This window comes from Anopheles stephensi, chromosome 2, assembly GCF_013141755.1.
Source record: "Anopheles stephensi strain Indian chromosome 2, UCI_ANSTEP_V1.0, whole genome shotgun sequence".
In the NCBI taxonomy this organism is placed as follows: Eukaryota; Metazoa; Arthropoda; class Insecta; order Diptera; family Culicidae; genus Anopheles; species Anopheles stephensi.
Genome location: NC_050202.1, coordinates 44,230,669 through 44,248,987, shown reverse-complemented (window position 1 = coordinate 44,248,987; position 18,319 = coordinate 44,230,669). Strand labels below are relative to the sequence as shown.

The following is an 18,319-nucleotide window of genomic DNA, read 5'->3' as shown; positions in this document are numbered from 1 at the left end:
CTCTGGAAGTGTCAAAGTCCACCACACAAACAGTATTTTTCATTCTTTGAATGATTGTATCATTTGTGATAGCTAATTTTTTTTATTGTTACTACAACAGTCTTGTCATGGGTTAATTCCATAATTCCATTTCGTTACTTTCAATGGATCTTTCAAACATGCGTTACAATAACGATTCAAATATTTGAAATGTAAGTTCGAACGATGTTCGAAACTCGTTTGACAGATCGACACTTCGGCTATCTTCGGGTTATTAGTCTAAACCGAGCTCACTTACACCACTACACGACATGGTGGTTCCACACATGCTCTTACAAAACAAGAAAAGTCAGAACCGAGATTCGGACCGGTGTTGCAAAACAGTTTACGGCGAAAGGAAAACAAACCTACAGGCGGACAAATGGCGCTCTTGAAGCAGCTAAACCTACTTTCCGGTGTAGTGCGGCGGACGATCTTTGGAAACGTTAAATCATTCCACCAAACAGCTGCCCTCTGCAAGGTGGAGGACCGCAAGGCAATGCTTGCCTCGCTGCCCAGCAAAGACGAGGGAACCATCGGCGAACGGTCGATTGATATTGATTCCATGATCGACAAGTAGGTAGCAGTCATACGATCGTGGTGAATTCCGCGGTTCATTTATTCTCGTGGTCTGATCAACTTTGCAGAAAGACTAGCATATTTCCCGATGCCAACACACCGACCGCCCTGTTCAATGGAGTGCCGTTCAACGAGATACCGATTTGCCACATTCGAGTGTCGCCGAACAATACCATCATCTCGATTACGGATGCAAAGGGCGTACCGCAGTTTATCCGTTCGTGCGGTATCGAGGGCTTTAAAAATACACGCAAAGGTACAAACATTGCAGCGCAGGCCACCGCCATCAGCATCAGCACGAGGGCGATCGAACGAGGCTATAAAACGGTTCGCGTGACGGTCCGCGGACTCGGACCGGGACGGATGGTAAGATTTGTTTAATTTATCTATGCCATGAACTTTGCGTAGCCAGTGGCGGGGTGGGATCGAACTCCTTACTGTTCATTTGATTTATTCAATGTCAATCCTTTTGTCCCCGGTTCCCGGGCTATACAAAGCGTAATCATCCTATTTCGGAGAGCGGATCAGCGTGACATGCTTGAAGTAAAATCGCGAAGCCCTGTCTGGGTCTGGAGCACGTTGACAACAAGTAGTTTTGCAAAATATAATGCTGATGAAAAGTATTTGTACCCTCCGAACACGCGAGATTGCGAAGGTTGCCGTAGGACTTCGGATAATGCCGGCGTCTTCCATGACCACAATATAGAGATTTCACGAATGATGGATCAGATAGTTCGCAAGTAAACCGTCTAATCATACCAAAACCTCAACTAATAAGTTGGATGGCGTAAAACTGATCTGATCCAGAATTCACAGTGATATTACGAAACTAATGAGCAAGATTCTTTAGTCAAAAGAACACCACTACAATGATACCTTTCGTTATCTTTATTTTTCTCCGTAGTCTGCTATCAAAGGGCTCGAAATGGCTGGGCTGAACATCGTTTCTATTACGGACACGACACCAGTGTCCTGGAATCCGCCCCGGCCGAGAAAGCAAAGGAAGCTGTAACGTGCCAAGCTGGCATTTAGTTGTACATCGTGTTGCGCCATCCGACGTACGGTCATCATAGTTAGACGCCTCTGCAACGACAGGTGATGATGATTGGTACGCGACCAGCACGGGCTGCTGTATATAAAGTTACAGTTGGGGTTTTTGTGTTTATTTAAAAAATAGCAATAAAATTAAAACACTAGCACAATCCTAGTAGGCTCCATTCCTAGCTACATTCCGGAATCTTGTGTGTGCGCGCGTGTGCCCTGGTGTTTTACCATGACACAATACGTTCGCGAAGCTTACTTTGATCTGCACACAAACACAAACATTCGAACGCGAGATTAATCCGAAACACGGTCCCGAACACAAATACCGGTCTTATACATGGTATAAGACAAACCGGAAATGTAACTCCCGACCGAACGACGTACAACACATCTCAACAAAAGCATGGAAAAAACACCCCCATCCGGGTTCCTAGCTTCCCGGTCCACAAATTACGTAAAAAAGGAAGGTTTTGCTGCGCTAAGTAGAGTGTGTACAACAAATAATTCTAGCTAACCACTCGCCCTAGAGCCGCCCTACTCGAGACGTTCGGCTAAACGTATGTCACTCTTGGCACTATATCTCGATCTCGCGGCCGTCATCGTCGTCATACTTGCAAGGGAATGTGTTCTCACACACAAACATACACGCACAGGGAGCCGGAAGAGGAAAGCTAAGCTCTCCTTCTCCCCCTCTCTCTCTCTCTCTCCCTATCCTATCAACACCCACACGTGGATGTAAGTGAGGTTTGGTACTCAGATTCATTCTAGATCGACAGCTAACGGGGTTTGGTATCGTGGGTTGTTCAGTAGTTGCCACGACCTTTCACCTAGACACTACTGAACGATTGGAATACTTTTCTCCTAAGCAGTGGGAGACCGTTGTCTTCCAGCAGACGACGATGGGCACGATATTACGAGTGTCATAACTTTGCGTTCGGTGATTTTAGTAGCTGCTGGTGGCGTTGCTGCTGCACGATGTTCGCTGAGCTAGTAGGCGAGTTGCAGCCGCCGGCGGACAGCCGATCAGCATCACGCTCAACGACGGCATTCATATCGTCCGGGGTGGATAGTACGATGGCGGGCACCGTTGGCACGATGGCGTCTTCGTTCGCCGTCGATGCACCGGTGGATTCTTCACTTACCGAGCTAGCTACTGGCAATGACAATGCGGCCGAACAAGAGGTAGGTGAAACAATGGCGGACACAAAACAGGTGATGCGCTTTTTAAGCCGTACCAGCGGACAATGATCGTCGCTTGCGGTTCCACTGGTGCCGCCGACGCCGCCGCCTGTGATGGGCGCTTTTCGCTTACTTTTGCAACCACCACCGCCTGCAACTGAAGCTTCCGAAGCTTTCCGGGCGGATGGAACGGGTTCTAGCGTGAGGGTGTAGCGGGCCGACGAGGAGGAAGACCGTTTGGCGCATCGTGACGGTGATCGTTCCTTTCCCGGGCATCGCTTTCCCCGGCGACAGGAAAGGATGCGACGTGTGAGCCGCATCGACGGTGGAAGAACCTCCGCACGTACCGGATGTTCCACCAGCACGCCCGATAACACTTCCGGTGGTGGAGCTCGCTCCAAAGGCACGCTGCTGTGGTTACTGTTGCTGATGCCAACACCCGTGTCGTGCACGGTGCCATCCTTATCACATTCCTCTTGACTAGAGTCGGTTTCCATGGCAAACGGTTCTCTGCCCTCGGTTTCTTCCTCCTCCTCTTCCTGCTCGCCCGTAGCCATTCGACTGTCGGCAGCTCCACCTGCTTCCATTGGACGTGAAGCGGGCGCACCGCCGGGTGCTGTTCCCTGTGACGATGGTGGCGGAGGTGGCGGTGGGGCCGACGATGGTGCCGCCGGTGGCGCTTGACCTGCACCTCCACCCGTTCCCGCCGAATCATGCCGTTTGTCTTCGCCACTGCCAAGATTAAGGCCTTCCATGTAGCTGGAGATGCAGGACGGTGTGTAGATGACGGCGGATGCATGACCGCTTCGGCCAGACGTGAGCGGTGTACCCTCGTCCCACACATCCCGAACCGGATCGTACACTTCGACGATGGTGAGAAAGTCCTGCCCGTCGTACCCGCCAATCGCATAGAGCCGTCCATCGAGCACGGTCAGCGAGAGAGCACTGCGAGCGATACGGACCGACGCGACCATCTCCCAACACTGCTGCTCGGTATCGTAACGCTCGACCGACGCCAACTGTCTGGTGCCGTCAAATCCACCGACGACGTAGATGTACTGATGGAGTGCAGCTACACCGGCACCGCTACGTCCGTACCGCATCGGCGGCACCAGCGTCCAGGCGTTGTTCTCCGGATGGTAACACTCGACCGAGGCTAGGCGCGTTTTCCCATCGAAACCACCGATGGCGTACAGTAACCGGTTGACCACGGCCACTCCCACGCCGAGCCGTTTCGATTGCATCGGTTGCACAAGTGTCCATCGATCCGTTTCTGGGTCGTAACTGAAGAGAGAGAGATAGATAGACAACAATATTATCATCAGTACAAGGGACCATTATCGAGCGTGTGGAGGCGTGAGGAATTGTTGCCATGATCCTTTATTATGAAATCTGTTTTAATCCCACGGCCTGGGATGGAAAGATACGTACTATTCCACCGTGTTGTGGTAATCCGATCCGGAAGATCCTCCGACGGCGTACAGCAGCTCATCCATTACAGCCACACCGACACGATTCCGTGGCACGGACATCGGTGAGCACGGGCGCCACCGTTCCGTGACCGGATTGTATCGATCGACCCAGTCCGAATCGTAGGAAGAGCCCGGAGAATTGTTCCTACCGCCTACCGCGTAAAACGTGCCCTTGAGAAAGGCAGCCCCGAGCCCGGACCGTGGCACGGTCAGCTTTGGTAGCGTGAGCCACACCTTGTCATCCACGTTGTAGCCCTCGAGCATGTCGAGCGAATGCTTGTAATATCCTCCGGCCACAAAGATCATGCGCGTGGTGTTGGGCTTCCGTTCGCGTACGGCGGGGCGTTTGTGCAGCGTCAGGTCGTGGAATATCTTGGCCAGATATTCGCGGCAACCGGGCGCACGGCGCAATACGGCACAGTTTTTCATCTGCTCCTTGAGGAAGCTGGGCGTTAGCAGCTGACAACGGACGGCCGACAGTATGCTTTCCATCTTGGGGTATCGATTGTCTTCGTCGTATTTTACCCACTTCAAAACCGCATCGTACACGTCCCGTTCGCCCTGCACGTTCAGCTCATCCTTCCGGATCAGACATATCAGTTGCATCACAGACAGTTGCAGAAATTCTTCCTCGCGGCAGATCTACGGAAGAAAAAACAGGCAAGACCACGGGCGGTTAGTTGCTGATCATTCCGCGTTTCTTCGCTTATCACACTTACTTGGGTAAAGTTACGCTCGATGAACTGGTTAGCCTTTTGCCGCAGCGACTCACAGCCGTGCTGCTCGGCAAAGTTTGCGATACCGATCGCGTTGGTCGGATCCAGCTGGCGCTCGAGAAAGTCACAGCACGCGTCTATCACATTCGGCACCTGGAACATGGTGGCCGCCGGCAGCAGCTGGCACACGGTTAGCTCCGTCACCCGTATCTGGCCGGTGTACATGAAGAAGAGGATCCGGGTCATGGCCGTTGGACAAACGCCTTGCAATTTCACGCGCGCCATTTCACACTCCTTCAGACCGCCGGTGAACATTGCCTTAAAGTAGGGACTTGCGGCCGACAGGACGACCTTGTGTGCGTGAAACGTTTCCTGCTCGACCTCGAGCGTCACGTCCGTTAGCATGTGGTGCGAGCGCATCATGAACATCATCTTTAGGACTTCCCGCGAGTAGTTGGGCATGTAGAAGGCCATATCGCCGAGGTCCTCCTTCGCGGCGTTCGAGCCAACCGACACGGGTCCGCCACCGCTCTGGACCCACTGGACGCTGGTCGTGCCGTTGCCGCCACCGATCGTTGCCTGCCCATCGGTTGCCGGATGTGACGACGTGCCGGGTCCACCGCTGCCGTTGCCGATGCCAATGCCAACGAGATGCGGCCCGCCGTTGCCGAAACAATCGGCATAGCCAGCGGCCGTCGCTTCCATGCTGGGGGGCGGTAATCGGTACGGTGTCCAATCTGCAGGCTGCTTTAGAGAGAGAGAGAGAGAGAGAGAGAGAGAGAGAGAGAGAGAGAGAAACAGAAAGAACATCATTAGTGATCATGAGCAAATAGCTCTACTTACTTCCAAATAACAATTTATAAGGTACCAGTGGAAATATCCAATGTCGCGCCTGTCATTTCTGGCTCTGGCCCGTAGCAGGATAGTCAGTCCTGCTGCGTACGGAGAGGAAGTCTGGATGGGATTTGATCCCTACTCCGGCCGTATAAGGATCAGTGCCGCTATCGTCTCGGACACCGGACCGGCGCATGCTTAAGAACAGTGATAGAATTCAGCACGCAAATCAGCTAATAAGTCGTCAATATGACCATATTGCCACAGGGCAGCGCCGTATGGAATCTCCCGAGAACATCCAGAAGGTCTTTGATTTAAATGGTCAGTGAACGGTCTTATAATAGTGCTCACTTTGAACGGCTACTCGTGTCGGTGGAGCACTGCGGAGTTCCTTATAAAGGTTTTCTACTAGGATTAACCAGGCTCAAGGAGGCTCAAGGAGCCCTGCCAAAACCTAGACGCGTAACCGTCGTAAAGACTGCGCCAAAAGATGAAAAAAACCTCTTTGAATCTGTATGAGGCACTGTTTCATACAATTTGGTTTGCAGATGATAAATGATTTGGCAGTTACAATTTTTAGGTGCGTGTGGAAGACAAGTTATTCTCGAGTGCCTTGGAAAACTTCAATCCAATTCTCAGATAAATACACTATAGGCTGAATAGTACTTATATCACACTATGAACCATTATTGATACAATTAAATTGCCTGAGGTTGCAAGAGCACCACAAATATTGACTTAACCTGAGTCTTGTTCTTCTTCTTTCTTGGCCAAACAACCTCTTAAAGCCAGGTTACATGATGGAAGATGCCAAAAAGATTTTGCTTAAAAGGGGGGGATTTGCGAATTTTTTCCGTCAAAATCATCTCGGTTCATCTAGCCGCGTTGTTTAGAGCACTTCATGCTATCTCTCTCTTCAACCGAAAACTACCATGGGAACGCATGGAAAGTGACAGAGAGGGCTAAAGAGAAGCGAAATCTTTCAGAGATTTCAGCTCGAGGAGGCGAAATCTTTTTGACAGATATATAACCTCCCCTTTTGAGCGAAATCTTTTTGGCATCTCGCATCATTTAGCCTGGCTTTTAGAGTCATTACTGGCATTACTGGCTTACTAGACTTTATTGTTATCGCATAGTTGGATAGTCAGTCCTTACTATCCTCATCGTCAGTCCTCATCGAACAGTCCAGATGAGATTTGAACCCCGGTCCTGCCGTGTGACGACTGGCGCCGCTGTCGCATCCACCATCTACCATCTATCGCCCCAATACATTATGGTACAATTAAATTTTGACTACTCTTCTTCTTCCTTGGCACTACAACCTTAAGAGGTCTCGGCCTGCCATTTCTGACTATCTGTGACTTGATTTTACCCGAAGCAAAGTAGTCAGTCCTGCGTACGGGGAGACGGTCTGGATAGGATTTGAACCCCGGTCCTGCCGTGTGAAGACCGGCGTCCTTATCGCCTCTGCCATAACGGCCACCATGGCGGCCACAGTGGCGGTCCACAATTTTGACCACAGTTGCTTGAATTCCTTTGCGGTCGACTTGGTACTACTATGACACTATTAACCATTATTGATACAATTCCATTGCCTGTGGTTGCAAGAGCACCAATTTTGACTTAACCTGCGTATTGATTGCATAAAATTTTAAAACAAACTATGAAACCATTGAAAGTTTAATCCGCTGATAGGACCAGATAGGCAAATTAAAAAAAAAATCCCATGTCATGATCAAATTTTAGATCTACTACAAATCAATACCGGACATACAACCGATTCGGAGTATTCTTTACACAGGTCTGAATATATCAACAACAAATTTTCAAAGACAGTTTTGCCATTGAATACTGACAGTTTGCAAAGCAAAGTAATTGGAATGTCCCATTTAATAATGATTGGTATGCAACAGTTCATCAATTAGTAAGTGCGCATCGTGCATATTGTTCGCCGCATCTTCGAAAAGTCGCAAACGGACATGCACAGCACTCAAACACTCTTAAATCATGCGACGATGCTCTACGGGGTGATTCGAATCAAACAACATATCTAAAGGAAGTTTGTTGAACAAGTTTGGCTGTGAGACTTCTCGTTGGAAATAACACATGCATTTAAAAATGTCCCTCAAATGTGTTTCAATTCTATTTGAAGCAACTATGGCCAAAACAGTCGAGGAACTCGAACTGTCGATTTCTTCGTACTTCGCATTAACACGAAAGGAATGATAGGCAAGAGGCCAACTGCAATCCCCGGAATGGCTAAACCGGCGGATCTCCAGTTGGTGCGTTACATGCTCGCATGTCTCAGACTCATCGGGATCACGCTCCTAAGCGGTCCTACCCGAACTAGAGATAAAGCCGTTCAAACACCGGTTCCCCCCAACGAGAGATGAACCAGACGTGACGGGCTCGAAGAAGATTACCAGTTCTGCTTTACCATTCGGGTTAAGCTTCTTACTGACCGCTACCCAAATAATCTCCGTGTACGTTTGTTTGTGACACTGTTTGCAGGAGCAACCAAACGTCGCATACCCAGACGATGTCCGCAAATCCCGTTCGGGTTTGCAAGGCTCGATCGCTCCACATGTTCGACGGACACCTTTCGTCGTAAGTCAGCTCCACCATATGCGCAGCCATGTCTCTTGGTGCCCGCGGTCAGGATATTCAAGGTCTGCGCCTCGGTAACTTGCCGCCTACGCTCCACTCTCCAGTCGTCTTACAGTTTTCTGGTAATAGCCTGTTTCCAATAGATCACCGCATTCCAGATGCTTGCGGTGGAGCACATTCTTCAGGTAATGCTGTCCACAGATATGGGCTCAGAGCATGCTCGTCCCCTTAGCCTCCCGCTCTCGTTCCAATCGTGGAGTATATGGGCCGAGAGTCTATCGACCAGAGTGACTCGTGCCTTGATCAACCAGAGCATCGAAAGAGCTAAATGCTTCGTTAGCGAAACATGTGCCAAAGTTTAGATAGCTACAAGCAATTACTGCCAGCCGAAATAGTCAGACACATGTGAGCGCACCATGCGATTTCATGTTATCAGTAAACCTTCCGTCCGTTGAGGATTCCGGACTTCGTGGAATATGGACCAGCATCATCAACACACATCGGCAGGCAAAGTGGTGGTGGTAGTTAGTGTGCACGAGCGGCTAGTGCAGACGTTAGAAAAAAAAAACAATCATCACCACGAAGACACGGCAACCGAAATTCCGGGTGGAGTGGGGGACTGAGCGTTAAGGAAGGAACACACACAAAATTACGCTGCGTCATTGGTGACGCGATGAGGACGCGGCGCGAACTGGTGTGCTCACGTACGCAATGAGGTGTTTTTTTGTCTGTGTTGTTGTTATTGCAGCTCTTCTGCCTTTGTCGCCTCTTTATATTTACGCTACCTTCTTCATCCATGGCTCAGCAGACGCAGTCAACCTTTCTTTGGGTGCCAATCTTGTCTCGCGTAATCTTTGCATTGAAAAGCGCGATAGGGAAAGTATAATTAATAATCCAGATCGTTGTTCAGAACAAGTTGTCCGATCGCTTAACTTAAGATGCACACTGGACTCGATTAGCATACGACACAGGACAGCAGCGTCTTGTGCATACAACAACCCACCGGCGATATTCCAGCTGCCATGACGGAGCGGATAATAATGCATTTGCCATACATAAAAGCCCGACTGCCCCCATGTCGCAGTTGTTGAGGGAGAGGACCGGCCTTGAACCATGTGGACGGTCAGACGGAGTGCAAAACTGCTGATAGGAGGAACCCTTTACCAAGTGCGTACACCCGTATACCTTCGACCCTCTACTCCATCCCCTTGCTCGGGGGAGTCGTCCTCGGTAAGGCTCTATCATCGCTCTTGTCGATTCTTGTTGTAATCAGCAAAAACCTATCGATCCCATATGCGCGAGAGATGATCAACGATAATGGGTGTAAGCTAAGCAATGGGCAGCACACGTCCTTTTTTCCAGCGCCACACGGCCTCCTTTCTTTCTGACCCCCCTTCGATCTTACCCTACCACACCACACATTCACTAAATGCATTAACATTGTGGGCCAACATTCCTTGTCTTCCGCTTATCGCTTATCGCTCCGGAACGACCTCTCTCGCGCGTTACAGCCTTGTCACGATCCGAACAAAACCGCGATCTTTTCCCTACCCAACAAATGGTTGCGAAAATTGTCGCACTTCTCGACACACAGCGCTTGAGGGAAGAAGAACAACGCGTTGGAGAGAACGCGCAATAACGTTTTTTGTTTATTGTTTTATACACCGTGTGTAATGACGGCGCAAAGTAATGGTCGCGCGACTACTAATAAGTGACACACACACATAGGCACACACACGCACGCATCAGTTGATAACATAACAGCATACAATTATTATCAGACTTTTTATTCCGTTGCGTCTGCAACATTTTCAATGATTTGCTTCAGGGCTGTTTAATGCACCCCTCCCACCTGGTAGTGAAATTGGGGGCTTTCTGGACGGCGCACAGATAATAGGAGGAACCAAAGGAATCGCGTAAGTAATCTTGCGGAAACAATTGGAATGAAATAAAGTGACCAAACTTTGGTCGATTGTTTGACTGCTTACTGTAAAAGATTTGTGGCCTGCCTTATCGGTAAAATTCACCGTTCATTCATGAACTATGCGTTTAATCTACTACTTGTGATACATTACTTACTAATGAAATCTTTTGTTTTGCTTGTTAGGTTTTTTATGTTGTATCAATGGCTGTGCACATTAGACAACACAATGCTAACACTAAAGAGGAGCACTATTCACTCACCGGCCACATCCATTGCTCTGCGGACATCGGCGAGGAAACTCCACCGACGGAGTTATTCGCAGGACGTTCGCAGCACATTTACTACACCAATGTTCCTGGCAAGCAAGCTAAAACTCGAACCTTTACTGTCCGGTATAAAGTTATTGAAACCCACAGCCACTGACCGATTTTAACTCTGTGCGTCCTTCGTGTACGTGCTTGGGCAACGAGGTGTATCTTACTGAAACCACCATTCAGTGTCCGTTCATATGTTACGAACTCGCTCTGCTGCTGGTAAGGTTTCTGGAGGCCGCGTATCAGCGCACCGTCACTCTCCAACAAACGCCATTCTCCACGGTTCTTTTTATCACACTCTCGCGATATGCTTGCGACAAGGGGTTGAGATAAAGATTTGTGCTCGATCGCGATTACGCTGGAGAAATTAAATTAGTAGCATCATCGTTACATTTGGCTTTTTTTTCGCCATACATTTATCATCCCGATCCTTGGAACCGTCATTTATATATATATATATATATATCCGGGTTATCCGGGTATCGATGACGTTCTTGAACGCTTGGGGTAGGGTTTTGATAAAGCTTCTTCTTCTTCCTTGGCACTGCAACCTCGAGAGGTCTCTGCCTGCCATTTCTCGCTTTCTGTGACTTAATTTTACCCATAATAAAGTGGTCAACCTTACGCACGGGGAGGTGGTCTGGATGGGATTTGAACCCGGGCCCGGCCGTATAAAGACCGGCGCAGCTGTCGCCTCGGCCACCGGTTATATGTATAGCACGCGAATGCTCAAATTGATGTGCCGAAAAGTTTGACAACTCGATCGGGTAAACCTGCTAGCAAAATGAGAACAGCTCTGCGACAGGGAAGCTGCAGTGAAAGATATTTCCACACCGTGTTCAGAGCAAACTGTTGCTTGTTGGGGCCCACACGTTTAGAAATCTTTGTTGTTAGTGCAAATCATCATCAACATCATCAGGCTGAGCATCAATATAATTGGCAACGATCCAATCTTATCCTTTGCGCGATGCCAAATTTGGTTCGGGCCACTCTATACCTTCAGAAGGAATGCGGTGATAATAATACCGTAAGGTAAATCGCAATTCCGTAACATCAACAGCACGAGTTTCGGAGTTTAAGAGAAATGGGTGTTTGTGAAAGAATTTTAAACTATAATACTGTAATAAATTACGTATTCTACTATTGCTATGCTCCAAAAATATTTGTTCCATGTGGGAGGAATTGTGTGATTGGAACCTGTTTTACTGGTGTTAGAGGTGACAATGGCGCCGGTCCTCACACGGCAATACCAGGGATCAAATCCCATTAAGACCGCCTCCGCAGGACTGTCAGATAAAGTCACAGGTTGTCAGAAATGGCCGAAACCTCTCGAGTTTACTGGCAAGGAAGAAGAAAAAGTGCTAAGAACTAATAGCTGAATAGTTCTTGTTTTAACTCTGTTTTAAACTAAAAGGATTGTGTACACTGTCGAACTCATGTTTGTTTCCCCAAGCCCAATGAAATCTGTCTGACAATCCTTCCGGAAGTTCTTGGCAAGTTCTTCTTCGGATTGTTTTTTTATATCGATCGAGGTCTATGATATCACAGTTAGGTATGGCCCTTCCACCTAAAAGATTAATCTTTCTGTTCTGCTTCCTAGATAATCTCTCTGTTCTCATCAGATCCCCAATAAGTGTTACAATGTTGATAGTTAGCAAGCAAGTAGTTTATTTGTTTTCAACAAGTTTATGTAGAATCGTGCATATATCCCACCCCGATCGGGATGTTGGATGGCAATATAATGCAAAACGATAACACCTAACGGTGGAGAGAATACTGTTTACCTTCACACTCCTCTCCATTGCACCATTTTCGTTTGCATCCCCAGCGCCAACAGCCAGACCAATTATTAGCGCAAGTCATGCTGAGTTTGAAATTCTGTCCTGCCGTCCGACACACTGGGGAGGGGAAGAACCGGCAACACAACGGTGTGATCGTTGCGACAGATGCGGGTCTGTAATAATGTACACTTAACAAGTCTTGTTAAACGCTTAGTGCTACACTTGATCATCGTTTAAACCCCTTACACGGGGCAGCAAGAAGCATCCGATTAACATTCATATAGTCGCGGTCGGGTGGCGTACAGACAGACCCCTGACAGACAGAGAAAGCCGGACGTGCATTGAAGCCCCATATTATAATCTAGCTTCACATAATCGTTTCCTTCTTTCTATCGGTCTGAACCTTTTTTTTGCAAATAGCCAGTGAAAAAGCGAAACAACATCTCCCAAACGGTCAGTAGTAGTAGTGCCCGCGTTGTGCATAGACGGATGGTGTAATAATTTCTCGATAATCTTCCTGAGTGTGCTAAAAATAACGCAAATGGGCAAAGGACTGGGGGGTGGGCCATACGTCGAGATTGCTCAACCGACGCCAAATCTCAGCGTTGGACGTCATTGGCATGAAGAGCATAGGACAAAAACTGGTGTAGGAAAATTTCTTACCAGGATTGATGCATTTACTGGGTACAGCAAGCAGTCAGGCAATACTATCAGACATATAATAAAGACAAAAATTAAATTTCATTCATCAGACGACCAGCGCAGAGCTCTTTGGTGTACTTGTTGGTTGGTTAGGCTTAGTGTTTTGTAGAGAATTATTTCTATGGAAACGTTGATTATTGCTCGAAATTGTTTGTGTATGTTGAACATTTTCAATGCCGACATCTTTTCGAGAGGATCACCATTGTGTTCACAAAATGGAACATTTGAATCATTCGGTGGAATGTTGTATAGTGGAAAAGTATAATTACATTGCAGTAAGTTGCAATCATACAATGGACTCTCGCAACAGCTAGGGGACATTTTAACACCACAGTGGAACTTAAGTCATATACAAATTTAAGAGTAGAACGGATTCAACTGTCGTCCACAAATTATAGTTGTAAAGAATAGCAAATCGTTTTGCACAGTACTACCAGACTTCTTCATGTATTGAATGATAGTAGAACATTTTACTACCGATAGCTGCATATGGCTTAAATGGTCCGCTTCTTTGGCGTTTGGTGTTAAATACATTGAATCTCGTGCATAATATCTCATTTAGGCCGAGGTCTAATAATATGCACTATAGGATATTTATAAACATTAAACATTAAATAACGAAATGTCTCACCGCTGTGCTGGCCAGAAAGCCTGTATTGTGGCCTTATATTGTATACACAAAACTGCATAATTGTTGTCTATACGAGCATATTATCTATAAACACAAAACTCATTAGATTGTAATGACCACATCGTATGTCACTGGAACATCATTCATGGTTGATGGGAAACTCTAAGAGTCTTTCGCTACCATCAAGAGTCTGCACGACGAGTCTATCTGAGACTCACAGATAGGTGATCGAAAAGAGAAATATGTACGATTGACGATCGTATATCCAAAGTCGCTTTAAATGTCGCCTATCTCGGACTTAAAATCTGCAAAGACAACAGCAGGTTCAGATATGGGCAAGGATTCTGACATCCAACACGGATATTAGATCCCGTTCTATGAAAACATATATCTTCTCGAAAGAAGACTTGTCTACAAAGATCATTTATAATTCCTGATCCCTGATTTATAATCAGAGACTTGGCTCCCAAAATTGATGAAATGGTGGAGGGGCAATGGACAAGTAAATCTATTGTACATCGAAATACCCATAGAAAAAACGCATGCGAAAAAGTCCTATTTCCCGTGGCTATTAAAGCAGCCGATCTTGACCTGCCTTCTCAGTTGTTGGGCTATATCTGCTGTTTACCTAGGGGGCCAGCTTATCACGTACGCCAGTTGCACGATTGGGAGTGACCACACTTCATCCACCGTTCAAAATACATCTTCCAGTACAGCAAAGCGCAACGGATAAGTTCTAGCATTAACGAGCTGCTTTTAGCAATACACGGCCGGGCCTGAATAAAAAAAAACGAGAAGCTTTCCGAATGGCTTTACGGATCATCACGTGGGTTTGTTGGCACAAACTTTTGGCGGCAGTTTATAGAAGCGCCATCATCGCTAACTGCCCACGGTCACCAGAAAGATGATTGCGTTTGCAAACAACCGCAGTCCGATGATAATCCTTGTCTTGTTTCCGTCATCTTCACATGTTCACGGCCATTGAGCGGTTAGATGTTGTCTGTTGTTGTTTCTCTAACTTCTTGTGCGAGGTCCTGTCGTCATGCGTAATCGCCAATTCCATTAGCGTGTATCATTTCTTACGCCAAGTGAGCAACTTGGGGGTGTGTTTCTAGGTAAAAGGGTTCGGTTTTGCGTTTGCATGTATGTGTGTGTGTTGTGGCTTTGTTTGGAAATATGTCAGACACCTTTTTTAGCTGATCAATCGAGAAACGATTGTGTAGAATGGTAAAATTTAATGAATAGCAGCAACAAAATAGCGGCTACACTGCGAGACGCACTTCCGATGAACTCACGGATGCTGCGCTCCCCACTAGCACTAGCAAGAAGCAGCAGGCCCTTTATCGGTGGGCCAGAATTTATGATTTGTACGAGCAATATTCCCGCGTTCTAACGCACCAACACTATCACCCAAAACGCCGCGATCGGTATTTAGACGGTTTCTGCGAGCTCGTGGATCGTGGTGTGCACAGCCACAGGTGGCGGCAGCAGGCAGGGTGTCGGGGTGGTGTCTCTTTGCTGCCGGCCTTTTTGCCGAATCATGCTGACAGCAGACAACAGGCAACAAGCAGCGCCCGATGCAGCGCATGTGTGCATGTTGACGGGAGCACCACCGCAGACCACGCAACACGACGCTGTATACGCTCACCACCCTACACCCAACATCGCGCTCAGACTCGCTCGCAGAGATAGCTAGCTCGCGAGCTGCGTGTGTTGATACTTATCGCAACACAACACAGCCGATTGCGCAAAACAGAGCCTCGCCATCGCCGTCTCACACCCAAGCCACGACACGTTCTCACTCTTTGTCTACATTGTAGCAGATCTTGCCGGGATTTTCTGCTCGGCTTCGCGCCAACAGATCGCTCTTTCTAACGATTGGTGGTGGCCTAAGATGATGAGTAGGTGTGCGCGAGTTCTTTTGCCTGATGTGAAGGGGAAGTTTTTAGATCAATAGCCTCAAGCCTGCTGGACTGATCGCGAGCTGCTGGACGGATCTCGAACAAAGAGGTAACGCAAGTGATCACGCGGAGCATTAAGAAGCACGTGCACAAAGAAGCTATTGTAGAAAGAGAAAGTTTTTCCAACTTCTGTCGCGAAGGTCTCCCCTAGGCTCGTATCAGTAGGGCGGGAATGCAAAATTGATGACAACAAGGTTTCGTTCCTGATTTTCGAACCATTTTCTAATCACCAGTCTGCTTAGTGATAAGATAAGAGGTTCGGCGCGACCGGTGCTCGACCACACCACCGGAGTACTTTGGTCCACGGGCCGGCCACTTGGTTGATAAATTGCAATTATCCATTAAATGCAACTCATACCTCATAATGGAGAAATCAGACCGACTAATAAAGGGGATGTCGATTTATGGATTGCGTCGTTATTATGGAAAATTTTTCTTAGCAAACAAAAACAGAAAACTCTCGTTTACCGGCGTTTATTACAGAACTCCTCCGATGTGGGGTACATTTCTTAGGCTAGTATATAGCATAGGATTTGAAGGATTTTTCAGTGAAGGCTTGCGCAAAATTAAATTACTGTTAAATGTGACTTCTCAAAGGCGAAAGCAGGTACAGTTGGTTGAACATGACTCAACAACACATCCAATGTTTAGTACCCGATTATTCACCTTCAAGGTACTACAAACCACAGATAACTAATCAGCCAGAAGATTGTTGCATGTTGAGGAGCCAACAAAAACTTTAATTCAGAGCATCCGCTGAGCAGCAAGCGCCACTTTATTGCCACCGTCGATATGAAAACCTAGTCCGGCAAGGTAGCCTTACAAGAACAGCGGCAGACAAGCACTTGAAGTGCATTACAGTGCATGCCAATTCCGGTAGTTTCTAGAATTATGGGGCTTTTGAAATTACTACATCGGTCAATATGACCTACGCAGGAGTTTGCTTATTTTATAAATTTCCTTCACCGTCTTATTTCAACAAGCGATGATTAAGCTTTGGCGTGACTCATTCAACAGATAATCATCATGAGGAAGCGCCTTCCGAAAATCGGTCACCTCATCTTTCCGTTGGTTCAAGTTGCCGATCGGTCCATATTGTCTGCTCCACCTTCATCACAGTCGAGCACGTGGTAGAGAGACAGTCTGCGCACGCACAGCATCAACAACACGTGCCGCCGGGAGAAACCGTCCCCCGCCCCCTCTTATATGCCGAATGTCGCGATACTTGTCTCGTGCCCACAAGAACGGTAACCGGGCCAGAATATGGAGCCAGAACGACAACAACGCAAACACTAAGCCGACCCCTGTGTGCTCGGTGAGAACACACACTAGTTCGACCTAATCGTGCTGATTCATTGCTCAGCTACGTAAAACCCGTACCCGTGGTGAGTCGGACGATGGAACTGAGCGGCAAACAACGTCCCTACGAGAAGGGGATGATGTTCCCCGTTTTTGAATGGAGTTTATGATTTCCACACAAACATGCACATGGACGTACACGCACAATAGGCATGTGAAGGAAAGGTGAAATGGAACGTAATGTGCCTTGCATTTACTTGTTTGTCACGGCGATGATGATGGTGATGACCCGGAGATCGAATTGTTAAGGCCCCTACTGGTTAGGTTAGGTTAGGCGTAAAGGAGTCTATCAACACCTACACTCACTCACGCACACATACACAACAGTTGTGTATTTTTTATCTATTTTTCTCAAGCAATACTGGCACACAAATAGTGCGGAATCAATGTGCGTAGTAGCTTCCCGCGAGCAACCAAACATGACAGTCGACAAAACATTCTCGAAGCACCTGCCTGCTACGATGGTGTGTTGTTTGCCAATATGGTTCAACTTCTTGTAAAAAGGGGTTGCAGAAAAGTAGTCCCCAGTAATATTGTTGGCTAAATTTTCGTCTTTACATAACAGTCGCGAAGATCGTGGAGCTGCTGCTGTACATGTGCTCGAATAGGAGGACCCCTTCGGATCGGATCTTCATCTGCAAACAACACAGAACACGTTCCTACTACTTACTGCTGATTAGGTGCGTACGGTTTGAGAACCCCGGTGGTGCTGGTCGGTTCGCGAACGACGGCAGCCTCTTATCACCTCGAATCCTCCAACGTCCCGGAATGTCCTGACTGCGCCGCTCCACACAACCTTTGCCTACTCCCCTTTTGCCACACACACGCACGCTCACGGGCACACACACACACACACACGCACAGAAAGCAACACAATTGGCAGGGGGAGGTAAAATTTGAAATATCACAGCAGCTAGCACGAACAAACGAACAGGCAACTCAGTGCACAATCGCAATTCTCGTCACACCCCTTCCACCCCTTTCACCTATCGACCATAACTTTTTCTTTTGCAGCGCTGCTCGTATGTTTCCCACTTGACTCGGACGGCACTGCTGCTGCTGCTGCTGCTGCTGCTACTACTACTACACAATCACTTCACTTCACACAACACATGCTTCACCTGTCCTGTAAAGCTCCCTGGTGAGGTAATACTAAAAGACAACGCAACATAACACAATGTTCTTGGGTCAGCGGGCG

The 18,319-nt window shown here is 47.7% G+C and overlaps 2 protein-coding genes and 1 long non-coding RNA gene across 5 annotated transcripts; 2 read left to right on the top strand and 1 right to left on the bottom strand.

The window, feature by feature from the left end:
• The first annotated feature begins 276 nt into the window (after window positions 1-276).
• On the top strand, window positions 277-1,804 carry LOC118504905 (28S ribosomal protein S11, mitochondrial). Its single transcript, XM_036039974.1, has 3 exons — window positions 277-594; window positions 666-963; window positions 1,502-1,804. The coding sequence occupies exons 1-3, from the start codon at window positions 401-403 to the stop codon at window positions 1,607-1,609; spliced, it is 600 nt and encodes a 199-aa protein (XP_035895867.1). The 5' UTR covers window positions 277-400; the 3' UTR covers window positions 1,610-1,804.
• Window positions 1,734-18,192, bottom strand: LOC118504902 (kelch-like ECH-associated protein 1B). 3 transcript variants are annotated; one of them, XM_036039969.1, is made up of 4 exons: window positions 17,792-18,192; window positions 5,012-5,755; window positions 4,252-4,934; window positions 1,734-4,104 (listed from the first exon to the last, which is right to left on the bottom strand). In XM_036039969.1, the coding sequence occupies exons 2-4, from the start codon at window positions 5,711-5,713 to the stop codon at window positions 2,562-2,564; spliced, it is 2,928 nt and encodes a 975-aa protein (XP_035895862.1). In that variant the 5' UTR covers window positions 5,714-5,755; window positions 17,792-18,192; the 3' UTR covers window positions 1,734-2,561. The 3 variants fall into 3 exon arrangements, with proteins under 3 accessions (XP_035895862.1, XP_035895863.1, XP_035895861.1); XM_036039970.1 differs by having other exon boundaries at window positions 5,012-5,752; XM_036039968.1 differs by lacking the exon at window positions 17,792-18,192 and adding an exon at window positions 10,634-10,949 and having other exon boundaries at window positions 5,012-5,752.
• On the top strand, window positions 16,906-18,272 carry LOC118504906. The gene is made up of 3 exons (XR_004905368.1): window positions 16,906-17,585; window positions 17,687-17,801; window positions 18,136-18,272. It is a non-coding gene; the product is annotated as an uncharacterized LOC118504906 (long non-coding RNA).
• The last annotated feature ends 47 nt before the right edge of the window (window positions 18,273-18,319 follow it).

Bases quoted from the DNA above. Each gene is read 5' to 3' on its own strand.
- LOC118504905 (XM_036039974.1), top strand. From the start codon at position 401: ATGGCGCTCTTGAAGCAGCTAAACCTACTTTCCGGTGTAGTGCGGCGG. The intron at 595-665 runs GTAGGTAGCAGT...TCAACTTTGCAG, and splicing joins ATTGATTCCATGATCGACAA to AAAGACTAGCATATTTCCCG. The intron at 964-1,501 runs GTAAGATTTGTT...TTTTCTCCGTAG, and splicing joins GACTCGGACCGGGACGGATG to TCTGCTATCAAAGGGCTCGA.
- LOC118504902 (XM_036039968.1), bottom strand. From the start codon at position 10,711: ATGTGCTGCGAACGTCCTGCGAATAACTCCGTCGGTGGAGTTTCCTCG. The intron at 4,935-5,011 runs GTAAGTGTGATA...TTTCTTCCGTAG, and splicing joins TCGAGCGTAACTTTACCCAA to ATCTGCCGCGAGGAAGAATT. The intron at 4,105-4,251 runs GTACGTATCTTT...CTCTCTCTTCAG, and splicing joins TACCACAACACGGTGGAATA to TTACGACCCAGAAACGGATC.